Below are 19121 nucleotides of genomic sequence, written 5' to 3'. Positions count from 1 at the left end.
CCAAGTCACAAAGACTTGGCGGGCAAACAAGCTGCACTAACACCATCCCTGGGCTCCAAAAGGAAACAAAACTGCCCATTCTCGCAGGTAGTAGGGGGTGGGCTGCATATTGTGGGACACTGACTCCTGGGCAGTAATGGACCAACAAGTCCCACAATGAAAGCAAGCTGCAGGGCCGTTTTCAGGTCTTGGTGGCCCCTGGGCAAAAATCCAAATAGTGGGGCCCTATTATCCTGCTGCATGCAGCATGGCAACATTTGTTTTTATTATCTACACCAACTTTTTGGCCACACCCCTAAACACTGCACCTGTTTCACCAAAACATAACCCAGACATGCTAGAATAATCACTACAGAAGATGGATACTCAGCAAATTTACCTAGCCGTGCCGGTATAATAAATATAAAAAATGTTAACCCCAGCTGTTCCATTGTAATGACTGTAGAAATTGGCAATCACCAAAAAATGGCCAATGAGCACTCCAGTAAGCCCAGACATGCCGATAAGACCACTGAAAGATGACCAATAAGCACCAATAGTGCGGAAGAGAATGAAATACAGAGAAGAATTTCCTCTATAAGGAGTAATACTCAGCAGCAGTTGTAGCCTCCCCTGTAATATGTTTTACTGTGTCACAGCCAGCACCGCTCCATTCCTACATTTCCCCAGTTTGTGGATGTTATTATCCTATTTTTGAGCATGAAGGACTCCTAGTAGTTTTGAATGTTGTCAATAAGCAGGCCTTATGTTACAATATGTAAGGCTCTATTCCCCTACTGCAACCCGCTGCCTCCCTGTGCCTTCAGACTGAGCTGTGAAAATATCAAAGATGGCCGTGCAGTCCACAGTGGAACACACAACCATCTTGAATTTTCTCTCAAAAGAAGAGACAATGCTGCAGGCAATGGCAGCATGGACATTCATCAATGGGAAAAAACAAATTTAAGCAGAAAAAAAACAAAAAAATATTCTGCCATGATTTAATGCTATATTTTTCAAATGTTTCAAAATGGCTGCATCCGTTTACACCAGATTTTTGCCCAGAGGTACAAAATCACTGAATCACTGTATTGCTTCATAAGTGCACCGTATTTTTCAAAGTGATGTACTTTGTCACTGTTTAGACAGCGTAATAAATAGGCCCCCACAATGTCTTCCTGCTTCTACCTGGCTGTGTCATGTTGTACTGAATGTACTGAATCTACCTCTTTGGTGTAGACATAGATATTCTGAGACAATTTGCAATTGGTCTTCATTTATTTTATTTTTTCATTTACTTAGGTTTCTGTTTTGCAGTTCTACAGTTTGGTTTTCAACAGCTATCTGGTTGCTAGGGTCTTATTTACCCTAGCAACCAGGCAGTGGTTTGAATGAGAGACTGGTATATATAAATATATATTCTATAACATACTAAATGTTAATTAATATTCATTTCCTTATTTGTCCTCCTGTGACAAACCTGTGGCCCCTCATTTGTAATTGAAGCACAACTACCAGCACCATCTGATCAAAGAGTGATAAGTTTGGCAGCCCTGCTTGATATAATAAGATGGATAGGCTAATTCTAATTTTTTACTGGCCCCACCACACTTTGAAAGACTTCTGGGGTTAGGATATTCCATTCTAAAATTAAAGCAATAATCACAGATCAGTGTTCCTACCTTGACGATAAACCAGAAAATAATAATTCAAGGGTTGAGACTTTATTTTTAACAAATGGCCACCCATGAAATTCAATGCATGCAGCAGAGTGGTTGCCAATTGGAAGGAGGCATTCTTCTGTAAATGGGTTCTAATGTGGGTTTCACAAGTGTCCAGTATTACATTTATGAGCTGTCTACCCTCATTCTGGATTGGTTCCTATTCTTATACAGAAACTTATTATTAGGACCCACTGACTAAACATGGGTTAGGAGCTACAAAGGAATCAGTGAGGCTTCCCCCCACAAAAGGGGTCTTTTTCTAGGGATGGGATCATTACTGATACTTATCAATTAATCTTTTTAGCGTCACTCTAGCACAGTGCAATGGTGCAGTAGACGTCTGATACACCCAGTTATACAGATTCCTTGGTGTGGGGTTGAGCAAAATATGAATGTAATTCCAGACCTACCATAAGGGTTAAGGCTTTTTGGTACAAGTTCCCTTTGTGATCCAACGTTTGGTTCCCCCCACCTCCTTAGCCTACAGGTTACAGAATTGTAAACCGTTGTCATTAAAGTTGCCCTGTTACATTCCCACGGGTCTCATAGCCAAAATTCACACTTTAAATGGTCTCCAGGCTAGGTGCCCACTACAAATTAAGATTTCATAAAGAATAGAAAATAACATTGTTTTAGCTGTTTGCTTGAATAATGTTTAGCACATATTCCTTATATATTTTGCTGATTGTTTTTGAATAGAAATGTTATGTTTTTACCTGATTAAATACTTTATTAGGTTCCATAGCTTTACACTTACACAATGCTGTATAATTCTAATGCAAACACACACACACACACACACATACACACACACACACACACACACACATAAAGTAAACAAGAAGTCAGCTCAAGAGCTATTGTAAAGCTTAAGTTCAGTACTAGAAACAGATGCTTCATTACCTGGACTTTTTTACCTGATACCTGGCACCCCTGAATAGCAATCTATTTATTATCAGCAGGTAAGCAATTCCATGTTTTTACCCAAATGACAATAATACTTACCGACTTTGCACTTTACTCTGATGTTCTTCCATTGTTGCCTTTTCATCTCTATTCATAAATTTGTGTCTTGGCATTTGAGTAGTATAATGTAAAATTAAAAAGTATGAACTGTTTCGCTTACCTTTTTTAATATCTATATTTCATTACTAAGTCCTACAAGGTTTCTGCCACTAAATATATTTAATCCCAAAGATACACCTTTTAAAACTGGTCAAAATTTGGTTATATTGTCTTTCAAAGCTTTATTATTTTATACATTTTTCTGATAAATACTTATAACAGTTGCAGTTGTTGTGTACATAGTGAGTTTTAAACGGGATCTGATAACTGAGGTTTGAATCCGCTGTTATAGTGATAGACTGAATCTGAGTGATAGAAGCTGTTGATGTGTGGAAGAAAAGACGGAGACTTCTAGATATAGATCACATTAAAGGAGAACTAAACCCTATATTTTATATACTAAGTACTTTACTGCACCAGCCTAAAGTTTCAGCACCTCAATACCAGCAATGATCCAGGCCTTCAAACTTGTCACAGGAGCTCCCCGTCTTGGAAAGTGTGCGTGACACTCATGTGTGCTCTGGGCAGCTGTTGAAAAGCTGAGCTTAGGGGTCGTAGATAATTATCAAGCAGAAAATGGGGTTTGCCTGTCTGAACTGCCATGTAGTAATATATCTGTATTTATTACTAGTCAGCCTTATATTGTGACATTTTTATTCTGTAAATACAGTACAGGTATAGGACCCATTATCCAGAATGCTCAGGACCAAGGGTATTCCGGATAAGGGGTCTTTCCGTAATTTGTATCTCCATACCTTAAGTCTACTAAAGAATCAATAAAACATTAATTAAACCCTATGAGATCGTTTTGCATCCAATAAAGATTATTTATATCTTAGTTGGGATCAATTACAAGGTACTGTTTTATTACAACAGAGAAAAAGGAAATTGGTTTAAAATTCTAAATTATTTCATTAAAATGGAGTCTATGGGAGGCGGGCATTCCGTAATTCGGAGCTTTCTGGATAACGGGTTTCCGGATAAGGGATCCCATACCTGTATATTGTGTGCCGGTCCCTAAACTCAGGTAAGTGACAACAGTATGTATAATTTATATATGTATAACTTTATTTATAAAGCGCCACAAGGGTATGCAGCGCTGTACAAAATACAAATTTACGCACAGGGAGGACAAGTGTTATAATAAATAAATACAATAAATACAGGTATAGGACCCATTATCCAGAATGCTCGGGACCAAGGGTATTCCGGATAAGGGGTCTTTCCGTAATTTGGATCTCAATACCTTAAGTCTACTAAAAAATCAATAAAACATTAATTAAACCCAATAGGATTGTTTTGCATCCAATAAGGATTAATTATATCTTAATTGGGATCAATTACAAGGTTCTGTTTTATTTCTACATAGAAAAAGGAAATCAGTTTTAAAATTCTGAATTATTTGATTAAAATGGAGTCTATGGGAGACAGGCATTCCGTAATTCGGAGCTTTCTGGATAACGGGTTTCCGGATAAGGGGTCCGATACCTGTATATATATATATATAGAAAATAATTATCTGTGGGCAGCACACCCTTCAATGTTTTATCAAAAAATTTTTATTTGAAATATATTGTTAAAACCAATGTTTCGGTCCTTATTAGGACCTTTCTCAAGGATAAAAAAACAATAGTGCATCACATCACATCTAAATACCATTAATGGTATTTAGATGTGATGTGATGCACTATTGTTTTTTATCCTTGAGAAAGGTCCTAATAAGGACCGAAACGTTGGTTTTAACAATATATTTCAAATAAAATTTTTTTGATGAAACATTGAAGGGTGTGCTGGCCACAGATGATTATTTTCTATACAGACATAATTTTGGCTATGCACCCCGCAGAACATTGAGCCTTGGAGTGCGGACACCATTTGGATATATATATATATATATATATATATATATATATATATATATATATATATATATATATAAATACAAAGGGAGTAAGTGCCATGTGGTATGAGACACAGTAGGAATGAGACACAGTAGGAGACACAGTAGGAAAGAGGAAAGAGGTCCCTGCCCCATAGAGCTTACAATCTAAGTGGTTGGGTGATGGGGGGCTACTGGGGCATCTTTGGGGGCACAGACCTTCCCTGCTAAAGGTCGGTGGTTGCCTTGGGCTGGGACAGAAGCTCAAAACATAATGTATAACATATCTGCCCTACGTCTTTAGTTAGGCTTTGGTTGTTCTTAAAATTAAGAAAGCACAAATAGTACTATGCATTTTCCAAAATCTGCATACTTCTAAACATTATTTATTGTTTTTTAGGCATAAACACATACTTTATATATATAAAATATTTTAAGATAACTGAGTGGAATACACCAGTTAAAAAAGATATTTAGGGCTAATTTAGGAACACAAGAGTAGAGCCTAAAAGTGGGCACAAAATGTATGCACACTTGTCTACTAGCCACAAAAGTACTTGACTTATGTACATGATGATTACAACTGGCATAAGTTCCAGAGCTCTTGGAACACCTTTATTTTGAACAGCTGAACAATAAAAGGGTTTCAGTATTTAACAATTAGGTTATAGCTCAAAAGGGGCAAAAAGGTTTTCTATTATATACATTGGAAGTTCATGTAGCCTTAAATCATTTGTATTAATCTTTAACTGCAGGGCTCCAGAACCCTGTTAGTGGAGTGACTTCTTATGAAACATCTCCAAATGCCACCAGTTTATTTAAGTCTCATAGTAACAGAGAAATGTTCAACATAAATACAAAGGAAATTATGCTAGCTAGTTAGTAATTATCTTCATATTTGTTTAAATACCTGTGTGTATAACCAACAGAGCATTATTAAAAACAGAGTTTAGAGCCAAAACTAACTTACTAATTGGCCCATCCTTCAAAGAGAAATTCTGAAAATTGCCTATGGCACACCTCCCATTTTGGAAGTGGGAGTGGATGAGATACATTTAACAGCTTTACAGCTGTACAGTTTTGGTTCTGAGAATTCCTAAATAGATTTGGTCATAATTCAGTCATTATTATGAGTACTGTGTACCAACTTTATATCATTTTTGTTTAACAAATGCATAAATTGTTGGGTAATATAACTTCTTACTGTAGGCCTCTTGGCTGGGAATTTCCCATAAATGGACTCGAGAACAATAGTCACAAAAGTGAGTCATTTCTCCAGCTTAGTCAACAAAATGTTCCACTTAAAATCAGAATATTCTAAAGGTGAAGTGATAAAATGATTGCAGATCCCCCAAATATAAGGGCTCTTGCACATAAGTATCTGGCTCTGTTCCCATGCATGCATTTGTAGTGTGTTATTGTGAGTTTAACATGTATGTCCAAAGAGAGCACAAATGAAGTAACAGTTAAAGGACAACTATACCCTCCCCCAAAATGTAGGTCTCTATAAAAATATATTGCATAAAACAGCTTGTATGTAAAACACTGCTTTATCTTAATAAATTCTTTTCATAAAGATATACTTTTTAAGTATTATGTGGCCCCACATTTTAAGTAGGATCATACGATTCACAGTCCACACAGGCAAACCAAGGGCACATCAGCCAATCAATGGACAGAGTTCTGTCTTTTACTCTAAACTTCTTCCTGTTACAGTTAGAGCTGCGTTATTTCCTGTCAGGGGATCTCTGAGAGAGCCTATGATTAAGGGGTATATTTATCATGCTGTGTAAAAAGTAGAGTGAAGCATTACTGGTGATGTTGCCCAGGGCAACCAATCAGCAACTAGATTTTAATAGTGAGAAAACCAAAGCAAAGCATCTGATTGGCTGCTATAAGCAACATCACCGGTGATGTTTTACTCCACTTTTTACACAGCATGATAAATATACCCCTTAGTGTTGGGTAAGCAAGAAATGCGTAAGGATTTGTACATAGGGTTTATTTTAATGGATTGTAATAAAACTATTATTTTTTAGCTTTTATATTGGTGCAGATTTATATTTTGTAGGTGTTTCCCTCTTCAGCTACTAGAGGGTTCAGTTTGCACGTTGTATAGTTTGGATCCATACTTATGATAATGACTATCCCATATTTTGGTATCTTAAATCTACCAAAATCACGTTGCTAATCTCTACTTTGACTCCACCTCAATGATTTTGTTGTGTTTAAGAATAAAAATTTGTTTAATTTGCAAGAACCTCTGGTGTTCTATTTGCTTTGTTACCATAGCAGAAAGGTATAGTTTCAGAAACCCTCTCCCTTCATTCTTCGATTAGTAAGGGCCCATCTGGGAAGAGGAGTCCATGTGACCCATGTTCTACCATGACTAGCTGGTAAAGTTCCATTTCCTTAAAGTAGATCCTGCCATAAAGCAAGACAAAATAAAATGTATTTATTTTTATCTGCAACAGATGATACATCAGCTCCAGATTGTAGTAGTTCTAGAATTTCCTACGCTGTTTGTAAGACACCTCAAGTCAATTATAAACCTCAGTTCCTTGTCCCTTTAAATTACTTCCACCCATGAGGGAGTCCATATAATCTGCCAAAAATAACTCTGTTAAGAACAAGGCCCTTTCCTCTTCCTCCTATTCACGAGGACATGATATTCAGCCAAATGCTTTTTTGGCCCTCATAAGCAAAAGAAAGGAAGAGTATTGTCCTACATTTCATATGAACCTATGGAACATTTAATCTCCCTTTAGACTGTTTTTCATTCATTTTTAACATAGCGATGAAAAAAATGTCTGTGTTTTACTTGCATTTTATTGTTTTTCTTTACAGGTACCAAGACAATGTTAAAAGCTTTCAAAATTGTGACCTTTGTGCTGATCATCACAGTGTCAGGTCTTCTCATCAAACAAAACAGTATTTCCAATATATATTTTATCATAGCAGAACTTTTTAACTCTAATGCCAGGAATTTAAACTACAGTGCAAGTTGGAGAGCTGACAACTTATTTAATCAAACAGGTGAATCTGCAAGTGCTGTGACTATGAAATCAAAGGTCCTTCTAAGTGAAGGAGTTGATAAATTTCTTCTTAAACCTACCAAAAGGACCGTGACTCTGAGTCCCAGAGAGATTCTGAGGAAAGGAGACGGAATAATATTTCTGGAGACTACAAATAGCCTTCGGCCATCTTCTTTAGTATTGTGTGCTATTGAGTCAGCAGCCCATGTGTACCATAACAGGCCAGTAGTCTTCTTCATGAAAGGTTTAACCGATATAACTACAATGGAAGAGGAGAGCCAAATACGGAACACCTTCCCAACACTTGCAACCTATAAGAATGTCTACATCTTTCCCCTGAGACTTGAGGAAATATTTGAGGACACCCCTCTTCTTCCATGGTACAAAAAGGTAAGAAAGATCCACTGTAGCTACTTTCACATCAAAATAGTAATTACATGTAGTGATGAGCAACATTTTTTGCCAGGCACTTGTCAAAAAAATTACGCGCATCCAACAAAGATGCTGTGCATGTAAAAAAAAATTGCATGCATCATTTTTCACCATTTTGCAATTTTTTTCACAGTTTCGCAAAGGTTATTGTGGTCCAACAGTCATTTTTTAGTTCTGCAAGAGAATATACACTGGTTTGAAACTTCAAGGCTGTCAGATCATATGTAGAGAATATACAATTGTCAGTCAGATGAATATTGTAATTCCCTCTATAAAAACCCTACCTTGGTCCCTGCACAATGCCTTTAATAAAACATTGTCTTTGTCTCATTACATCATTTGTTTTTGCACATTATGATTTCAGATTAATGTCACGATGGAACCTCACTGGATCCATGTCCTGTCTGATGCCTGCAGGCTGGCCTTGATTTGGAAACATGGGGGTGTTTATATGGACACTGATTTCATATCAGTGTCACCAATTCCGGATGTGAATTTTGTGGCAGCTCAGTCCTCCACGGAATCTAGCAATGGTGTTTTTGGATTCCAACTCCAGCACTATTTTCCCTGGAACAGCATGGAAAACTTTGTGGAGAACTATAATGGAGCAGTGTGGGGACACCAAGGACCACAGCTGTTTACAAGGGTTCTTGAGCGACAGTGTGACTTACCTACTTTTAGAGCGCTGGAAGATCTTATGTGTGGAAACATCTCTTTTTTGAATCCTCAGCACTTTTATCCCATCCCATACCCATCTTGGAAGCAATATTACCAAGTTTGGGAAAAGCTGCCAAATTTCAACAACTCCTACTCTTTGCATTTATGGAATTACATGAATAAGGAAAATAAGACTGTTGTACCTGGGACTAACACTTTAGCAACCCATCTTTATCAACAGCACTGTCCCTATACCTATGATGAACTTAGGAAAAATCAGGCAAATCACACAAGAAAGTCTACACCACTAAGAAACTGATTTAGCAATTGTTTTTATTTGTTATTAGCGGACAATGGGGCAATTACACTGAAACTGAATTTGTTCAACTTCTCAAAGCAGTTAAACACATTTAGACAATTGACACATTTATCAGCTTTGACAAGCATATCAATTCAATAACATGGTATTGTTAAAAAAAAGGTTGAAGTGCTGAAATCCGTGATACTGACACTAAAAACTACTCTTCAATATATGAATGTACATTAAAAGTTAATTATAGGTCACATTGATCGTCTTTAACTGATAGGGCTGCTTTTGTAAGTAATTATTACTTGAAGTTCCTAAACCTGAGTGTTTTGCCAACCTAACTGTCCCTTTCCAACCTGTCGGTTACAGCTTCTAATGCTAATGGACTCCTGCTGCACAAATATGGCCGCCCCCTTTTAGAGAAAAATGGGGTGATCAGATAGGCAATGTAAAAACATTGGGCGGAATTATAAATCGACAATATTATGAAAGACGCAAAATTTATAAATTTGCCATATGAGAAACTCTATGCAACAAGGGTTGCTATATGAGAGTCACTATGAAGAAAATTTGATGGTTAATATTAATCAACATGCTTTATATAATATAAATAATAAAACATTAATTATGATGCTTTATATAATATGAACTTGCTCTAAAAAAATGACATTTGCACCTTTTAAGTTTGGTTTAAAAGGCAAAACAATATACAGTATAAACACATATATTAGATAAAGGCCACAATATCCAGTCTCAGGTTATGGAGCATGTAGGGTTGCCAGTTGGCCAGTATTTCACCGGCTTAGCCATTAAAATACCAACCAAGGCCAGGACCAGTATTACAAATATACCGGCAATGTACTTGCTGGTAATTTTACTAACTAGTCCTACATCCCCAGCATGACTCTGATCCACTCTAAATTCCCCTCCAAGCTTCCCATGTTTACTCACAAAATTCCCTTCCAATAAGGATGCTGATGTCATGGCTCTGCCCTATTTTCATCAATGCTCTGCTCCGCCATGGCATGCAATGTAGATGCCAAAAGGTGTATGATGGTTGATTTAGACTTATTGCTAATTTCACACACTTTGCTTGCATAGTATTGTTTTAGCATAGACAAATTATGTTTTTATTTTACATTTTTGATATTTTTTTTAAATGTATTATTTTATGTAAGAAAAATCTAATAATAAAATAACTTGTATTCTGTTTGTATTTAGTCCCCATACTTTAATATTTGTGGGATATACTGAATGTGCAGCAATAATACATTTAAGTCTTTGGAGGTATATACCACCTTAATGCAATACGTGGGAGAGAAAGATTTGCTTTAGGTTTTTCAGGTTAATTGGCTGACACTCACGAGGGAATGAAATAAGGGCTTTATCTGGGACATTGTAGCACATTCACCTATTTGTTATTAAACTATTCATGTTATTTTGGATGTGTGCATGGGATCGTTGTCCTGCTGAAATATGAACTGAACAGACTAAAGCAAGTTCTTTTGCAATATTCCCCTGTACTTTGTGGCATCCGTTCTTCCGTTTAACAAGACACCCATCCCCTGTTGATGAAATGCAGCCATACAGTTCTACCAAATTCATTGTAGGTCCAATATACAGTAGGTAAGTAACTCTTTCAAACAGCTTTGCATTATTATCTGATATATAAATGTATTTAATAAATACATTAATAGGATTGGGTTAATTGGGTTCATTTATAGCCGTGTTGGAATATTGACATTTAGATCTTCAGATTTGTAATAATTAATTTTACAATTATATAAATGATGCTCTTTTTTGGTTTTTCAATAAATATGGCAAAATATGGTAAGATAGTTTAATTGGTCGTGGGGCTGGTCAATCTGATCAAAATCTTTTAACCTGCCTGATCAGCATCAATTTGTAAGGGGGGCATTCTAAGTAACAGATACTAAATATACTGAACCTTAGAATCTCTATAAAAATAAAGATTAAGGTCTTTGAAGTTATGCACAGTGGGCCACCATCTTGGATTTTGTTAGTTTGCTCTGGGCAGCTGTTGAGAAGTTAAGCTTAATGGTCGTCAAAATCATCAAGCAGAAAATGAGCTTCACGTGTCCTATAAGCTGATGCCACAGGGCTGATTACTAAATTCTACCAAAGTACTGTTTTATTATTACAGTACTTTGAAATGAAATCATTTTTACAGTGTGAATTATTTAATGAAGCAAGAGTCTATTTGAGATGACAGATCCCATCGTTGTAATTGCTTTTCTCATACTGGGAGCGGTCTGTTTGGGAAACAAATTAACAGTATTTCCATGCATACAAATCATCAATCTTATCTTTTATTTGTGAGAATTTCAACAAATCCTGTTCCTGCTCTGCAAATGTTACATTTATTTACACAGGCTACATGTTTTACGTGGCGTTAAATCCAGTTAGAAATTTGGCAGATACATTTTGTTTGAATTGGCTCAGTGGGGTTCCTGGTTAAAGAATAGTGACGGATGTAGTTTGGGGTTTTTTGCTGTTTTCATTTTCAGTGACAAATTATTCCTAACTCTTATAGTAGCAGTGTCTTTTTTATTTATATGTTAACTGACAAGAAATTAAATAAACTCTTGTAAATTACTACAGCTTTTTTTTTCTTTGTTTATACAGTGCACAGTCCCTATGTAAATCACAGTTAATGACGAGACAGCGTTGTTGCCTTTTATCATAATGTTTGACAATTAAATAGAGGATTGAATAGATTGGATTACTTGATCTACTTTATATAATCCTGAGCATAATAAACTGGGATTTGCAGGCATTGTTAATAATATGAAAGGGATCTCTATTATCCTGACTGGTTTCAATATTTTTACGGCATCATTAAGGTTTATATAAATTATCGTTTTAGCATTTGTATGTAATTATGTTATACATGCCGGGCATGTATATATTCTCAGCCTCTTTACTACTTATCTTATTCCTAAACCACAGCTGCATAAATCACAATCAACAATCTCCTTTTTCATCCACCATTTTTCACAAGGGCCTAGTGTCTGCTTTTCCAGATAGTGCCCTTGAAGAGGTTCCCTGCCCTTCCTATGGCCAATAGTCATATCTTAGAATTATGGCTCCACTTTGTCTCATCTTGGATTTTGACCTAAACCAATGGGACATTGCTTTTTAATAAAAATATCACAGAGAACAACGTTTCAAAGAAAGATCTTTTTCAGTCAAAGGTTACAAGGCACAACGAATAAACACGCAGGGGCTAAGCCCCGCTTGCATTACACTCGTTGTGCCGGTCAACTATTTTTTACAAGGATATGAATACTTGCACAAAGCAATGTATATGGCAACACATTTTTTTTTTTATAAGAAGAAGCAGCTTATTTCATTGGCCAAACCATGTAGCTGTGCCAGCACTGCCAACAATTACTATTCTGCTGCTATGTTAGTATCTTTTTAAAATTATAAGATAAGAAATGGCAATATATAAATAACACAAAAAAGCTCATTCTGACTTACTGATATGTATTTGAAATGTTTTGTGTGGTCCACACTTGGTTCTGTATTTAAATGTTAAAAACTGTATGGTACTCTCACATCTAAGCATCCTTTTGTTATCGCTTGTGAGGTGGTTTGTGTCCCTTTTATGCTCTGATTAACCGGGAAGTCTACACTCTGGAAAGCTCCAAGTCACACAAATCGCTGGAAAATACAAGTAAACACAAGAAATTCTGAGAACTACACTTATCAGTGTAGTGCAGGCTTTTCTGATCAGATTTTAAAGGGGACATATAGGATAAATGGGAAAAACCCTAATTTTGTAGGCAATTATGAATAATATACGGTGCTGGTTTCCCTTTGGGCTAAACATTAATCCTATCTGTAACAATGGCCCCTTTATTGGAGCTCCCTATCACTTCTCTGTCTGAGTTTGAAATGGAGTGGGCGTGTCCTAACAGTCCCTGCCAGAAGCACAGAAGGAGAGGGAGAGCCAATCACAGCCCTGCACTCACACAAGCAAAGACAGGCTTCAGTTCCCTATCAGGTCAGCCTAGCTGCTGATTGGTTCCTATCCTACAGTGCAGTGTATGGCTCCCCAGCTCATCCAGAGAATTCAGCCAGCAGGAAGTGGAACAGATGGGCGGGGCTAGTGGGGTTTTGGGGGAATTTCTCAATAAATCAGTCTGAAACACAACTTTTTTAAGCACATTCCTTCTATATCTAGAGGAGTATAATTCTCTGATACATTCTTAATTTTGTAGGATATGTCTCCTTTAAAGCCTCATTAAAAAAATGGAACAATGCTGGGCATGTATATATTCATTGGGGGGAGGACTAAAAGCCATCAGTAACCACTTTCTATGCCCACAGCAGAAATGCTAGTTTTTTCATGGTTTCAACATTTTCAGGAGCCTCATTGGTTACCTATCATTCCATTCATCCTTACTTATCTAGTGGCGCCAAAAACAGCCATCGGTCCAGCTTGGATAAAATGATCAAAAACATTTTCTGTACTTCTTTATAATTTTACAGGACTATAAAAGGACTGTATTATCTTCTTCATCTTCCTTTAATCAAATGATCAGTTTGGCAAATGTATATCATCATCTTCATTACTGGACAAACATCAAATCTAGAAAACATACATGGTTAGTGCAGCTTTACTTCCAATTGGAAAAAAACTTTATTTAGACTTTATTAACAGAAAAAACAAGCAACCATTGTGCCATTTTTAATAATCATTTGGCTCACTGAAGAGCGCAAAGTGGATGAGAAAATCTCCAAAGTGAATTGAGTAGTCATCATTGAACGCACTAATATAAATAAACACATATATTCAGATTAAAAAGGCTTTTTATTTTCATTTTGTCAGGGGTCCCCAACCTTTTTTTTTTTTTACCAGTAAGCAACATTTAAATATAAAAAAAGGTTGGGGAGCCACACCCAGGGGGTGACCAAAAAGGACTGTGATTGGCTATTTGGTAGCTCTATGTGGGCTGCTGGCCTGCAGGGGGCTCTGATTGGAGTAAAACTGTGTCTCCGTGCTTCCAAAACTTGTCTCAAAGCCAGAGATTTAAAAATGGGCACCTACTCTTAGGCCACTGGGAACAACATCATAGGGGGTGGTAAGCAACATGTTGCTCGTGAGCCACTGGTTAGGGATCACTGATTTAAAAAGTTCAAATGGTAAGTACAATGTGATTTTTTTTAGTAAAATAAGAACTTTAATATTAAATGCAATCAGATAGGCTAAAAAAGTGCCCTGTCCAAGTTCTTTATCCAATAATTATAAGAACACCTATAAAAATCTTGTTTTATATTTATATAACAATATTTTCTCCAAAGAACACCCTGTTCTCCAAAGAATCCTAATAATAATAATAAATTGAAAGAAAAGAAAAAAAAGAAAGAAAGAAAGAAAGAACAGAAAGAGTTCAACCATTGCGCAGATCTGTTATGATAAAAGTCCCATTTTGGGCCATGATTATACATAGAGACATCCTATTCTTCTTAAAAAAAGGTTACAAATTACTGGTCTAAAATAAAAAAGTATCGCTAAGCACTCTTTCTTGAGCACTATATAGTAAGGCCTGATTTTGAAATGAGATACAAAGTGGGTATATAGGTATTTCTGGGTAAGTAATGGCTTTTTGAATTATGACTGGTGATTAGATGAATGTTGTGGCTACACATGGTATAAATAATTATCTGAAGTATTGTTCTCATCAGCCTGTCACAAAAATATTCAGTCGTAATAGCTAAGCTAGTAACTTTAAATGTTTAAATGTTTAAATGTTCAAAAAATAAACTTTTCACTGACTACTATGGCTTCTCAACCTCTTTTAGCTGGTAAGATTTTAATTTCTTCAGTAGGTCCATTAGATAAAATCAAAATATGTAAAATAGAGGTTTCTGCGATTTGTTTTACTTTCATATTTTAATACAAACAGACAGATACTTCCACATTGTAGAGTTAGTGGTTAAAAGAACAATTGCGCTAGTACCTTTATCCTGAATCTAATGAATGCACCTTTCTAGAACTCTGCTCTCTGATAACTATTATCAAATACTGTACATATGCATGTATGTTGTATGTGTGTTATATTTGTTTCCTCTTTGTCATGTCTGTGGTGACAGGATCCATGGAAGGTGGAAAGATTGTTCTATATTGTGCATACTTTTTTTCCATTCTTTCCTCACACAGCCATGGGCGGGGAGTGGGGTTTCTGAGATGCCTGACAGCCAGCAGGTAAGCACCAAAAACATTTTTTTTTTACATTTTTGTCAGGGATTGAGACTAACAAAACAGGTTTAATTATATGACTCTTTAATCCTTGGTTATTTTAAAATACCTTGTCTGCCTAACAAACTCTTTAATAAATGACACCAGTAACTGGCCTACTTTAACGTGATACTAAATTCTTGGACATCATCTTAGTTTCTTCTACTGCCTGACTGGTGTGACACTTCTGCTTAGAATATCTATCCAGCTGCAAGGTAACATTATATTAAATATATTATTTTATTACATTATGTTTAATGTTTTAACATATAAACGTGATCATTTTGAAATACAATGAAAAGTGTATATTTTAGTTTGTGTTTGTCATGTTTCATTTTTTTTTTTATAATGGGAGGGCATAATAACTTGTTTGACATGTGACCATAAAGCTTCTGAGGAAGTGGCGGTTTGCCACGAAATACGTCAAACCAAGCTTGTGGTTTTTGGGTGAAACCAGTTACATCTCCTTGATGTTTTTATGTGATTAATAAAACTTTATATTTTACTCTGCCTGGTTGGTGCTCCATGCTAAGGACTTATAAGAGGAGGCTGCAAAGCCTATCTGGGGGTGGATCGCATGTGCAACACGCCATGGGGCAGTAACAATCCAAACAAAAGAAAGCACAATCCTGTACTTTTATTGGACAGTGAGCACAACAAAATATATGCTTTATTCCTCTGCTAAATACATGTATGGTTTCAAAGTTACAAGGCAGAAGTCAATCATAAAGATTCAGCGCACATACATAGGCAGGAAACCTAAGTAAGTAACATTTCACATTCCCCTTTCTTTTATAAATCCAATGACAGTGGTACAGGTAGATACCTGTTCTTTCTTGGCCACTTCTGGGCCTCCTCTCCCCTTTCCATAATAGGGTCTCGTTATTTTGTTATTGTATGCATGCACCACCAGATTCCATATGCCTTATAATTTGCATTTCAGAGATATGTTCAGCATTTGTTTAGAGGTCTCAATTAATTGTGTTCCTTAGCTCCTATCTGGTACCAGATATCTTACTGTCTGCCCTGACTCCTGCCTAATTGTTTGGTCTGTGCTTCATGCAGAGTACTCTGACCTCAACCTCTTTACTACTTAGCCTAATCCTAAACCATAGCTGCATAAATCACAGCAATCTTCTTCTTCATCCACCATTTTTCAAAAGGGCCCTAGCAGTGCCATGTGTCTGCTTTTCCAGTTGGTGCCCTTGAAGAGGTTCCTGCCCTTTATATGGCCAATGATCATATCTTAGAATTATGGCTCCACTTTTTCTCATCTTGGATTTTGACTGACCTTGTTCAGTAAAAGGAGAGAATAATTACAAGGATATGAGTACTTCGGCAAAGCACTGTATATAGCAACACATTTAGATAAAGAGAAGTAGACTATTTTGTTGGCCAGTAGCTGTGGCCAAGTAGCTGTGGCAGCAGTGCCAACAATTACTATTCTTCTGCTATGTTAGTAACTTTTGAAATTCCAAGATAAGGAATGGCAATAAATAAATAACTCCAAAAAGCACATTTTGCACAAACTAATTCAGGCTAATGGCACATAGGGTAGTGTTTTAGCTGATAGAGAATTGCCTGAAGCCACCCAAAAGTAATGAGAGATAGTATGGGCAGTTTTGCCCATTTACCCACTTGCTAAAATTCAAGACGGTACCAGCAAGTGCTAGTGATGGGCGAAATGTTTTGCCAGGCATGGATTCACGGCGAATTTCTGCGTTTCACCGTTGGCAAATTGTTTTGCGAAACGGATAAAAAAATTGCTGCGGAAAAATTCACCATGCGTCAAAAAATTGTTGCAAGAATAGTCACACGTCCAAAAATTGTCACAAGAATAGTCGCGGGCGTCAAAAGAATAGTCGCGCGGGCAAAATTGTCGCAAGAATAGTCGCACGTCCAAAAATTGTCACAAGAATAGTCGCAAGCATCAAAAAAATTGTTGCGCAGCCAAAATTGACGCAAGAATAGTCGCTGGCATCAAAAGAATAGTCGCACGTCAAAAGAATAGTCGCGGGTGACAATTTTTTTTCTGCGCAACATTTTCGCCGTTTCGCAAATCTTTTGAAAGATTCGCTCATCACTAGCAAGTGCTATTAGCCCAAAGCAGAGTGGTGACAGCAGCACAGAAACATGGAGACACTATCATTTCAATAAGCCTAATCCTTCAGCAGAGGTGTCAGGGAACTGCCCAAAAACATGCTTTCCCAGGACAGAATTCATTTAAAGTAAAACTCAATAAAATTAAGCAACAAATTATAGAGTAATTATATAAGAAATGTCATAGATATATGAATATAACATCTTCCCTCGGGGTTTGGCTTAATTTGTGGGTCACAAATGTACCATTTTTATCAAGAATATTGGAGTCTGAAATAGTAGAGAAGCAATTAATTGTTAGAAACTATTCCTTGGGTGTGTCATACATATCTTAAACATTATCTTAATTATAAGTGCTAAACAACAATCCAAAAAAATATATATATATACAAACACACCTACAATTTGATGCCCTAATTTCTCTGAAATTGAATCTAAAAGAATGACAATGAAAAAATGTGACATATATAAATAAGAACATTGAACAGGTCAAAATAATTACCCCCTCCCACCTACTTTACCTGCTAATGAATGCAATTACAGTAAGGTTTGTCAGGGACATACTCAGCACTGCACTGTTACATAATCTCCCTATTACAATGCTTTAGAGGTTCCTTTATCCCTAGATACTGCAATTTATAGGACATTCTAAGGGGCCACTACACAATTACGTAAAATCGTCAGGACAAAGGAGCAAATTTTTGACAGAAATAGTCCTTGTTCACTATAAGGCAGAGAGGCACCTGTTGAACCGCATATGACTCCTGGGTTTTAACAATAAAGATTCTTCATTTTCTTACGTGCCTTTCATTTTTATGCTATTTAGTTATTTTTAATTTAGGTTGAGAAAATACTTAAGTAATAAAAAAATGTAAAACTTGAATGTGAAATTTTGGTATGTTACAGGGTAACCCTTTTGAAATGAAAAATAACAAAAGTGGTATAGGTGATACCTTTATTGGCTAACTAAGATAACCATAGCAAGCTTTCAGAACATTTTAGTTGCTTTTTCAAGCTGATTACAATGAAGCTGTGGTGCTCTCTGATATATATACAACATTCAGCTCATAGATCAAATTACCAGAAAAAAGGAATATCTATTTGTGTGGAAGGTGTTAACAAAGTCATATAAACGGGGGCCTGCAAGGGACAAACAGATAAGGGACAGGATAATGCAGATCGAAGTGACTTATTTGATATAAATTAGAGTAAGTTACTAAGGGGCACATTTACTAATCCACGAATCCGAATCACGAATGGGAAAAAATCGTATTGGAAACAAACATTTTGCGACTTTTTCGTATTTTTTGAGATTTTTTCATCGCTATCACGACTTTTTCGGAAATTGTCACGACTTTTTCATAGCCGTTACGACTTGCTCGTATATTGTCGCGACTTTTTCGTATTGAGCGCTCGTAAACGGCGGGCAAACCTTTCAGACTTTGCATGATTTTGGAAGCCTCCCATAGGACTCAATAGCACTCTGCAGCTCCAACCTTGCCCAAGGAAAGTCTCCCATAGGGCTCAATGGCACTCTGCAGCTCCAACCCGGCCCAAGGAAAGTCTCCCATAGGGCTCAATGGCACTCTGCAGCTCCAACCCGGCCCAAGGAAAGTCTCCCATAGGGCTCAATGGCACTCTGCAGCTCCAACCCGGCCCAAGGAAAGTCTCCCAT

General features: G+C 36.7%; 2 protein-coding genes across 2 annotated transcripts; both read left to right on the top strand.

The window, feature by feature from the left end:
* Nucleotides 1–7473: 7473 nt before the first annotated feature.
* LOC100493718 lies at nucleotides 7474–8286 on the top strand. Its single transcript, XM_031902749.1, has 2 exons — nucleotides 7474–8072; nucleotides 8248–8286. The coding sequence occupies exons 1-2, from the start codon at nucleotides 7506–7508 to the stop codon at nucleotides 8284–8286; spliced, it is 606 nt and encodes a 201-aa protein (XP_031758609.1). The 5' UTR covers nucleotides 7474–7505.
* Nucleotides 8287–8482: 196 nt separating this feature from the next.
* Nucleotides 8483–10181, top strand: LOC116410910 (alpha-1,4-N-acetylglucosaminyltransferase-like). Its single transcript, XM_031902524.1, has one exon. The coding sequence runs from the start codon at nucleotides 8491–8493 to the stop codon at nucleotides 9088–9090; it is 600 nt and encodes a 199-aa protein (XP_031758384.1). The 5' UTR covers nucleotides 8483–8490; the 3' UTR covers nucleotides 9091–10181.
* The last annotated feature ends 8940 nt before the right edge of the window (nucleotides 10182–19121 follow it).

Source organism: Xenopus tropicalis, chromosome 5, assembly GCF_000004195.4.
Source record: "Xenopus tropicalis strain Nigerian chromosome 5, UCB_Xtro_10.0, whole genome shotgun sequence".
Lineage (NCBI taxonomy): Eukaryota > Metazoa > Chordata > Amphibia > Anura > Pipidae > Xenopus > Xenopus tropicalis.
This window is presented reverse-complemented; position numbering and strand designations above follow the sequence as displayed.

Excerpts from the sequence above, each read along its gene's own strand:
- LOC100493718 (XM_031902749.1), top strand. The coding sequence starts at position 7,506 with ATGTTAAAAGCTTTCAAAATTGTGACCTTTGTGCTGATCATCACAGTG. Across the intron at positions 8,073-8,247 it reads TTCTTCCATGGTACAAAAAG|TTTCGCAAAGGTTATTGTGG; the intron begins GTAAGAAAGATC and ends TTTTTTTCACAG.
- LOC116410910 (XM_031902524.1), top strand. The coding sequence starts at position 8,491 with ATGGAACCTCACTGGATCCATGTCCTGTCTGATGCCTGCAGGCTGGCC.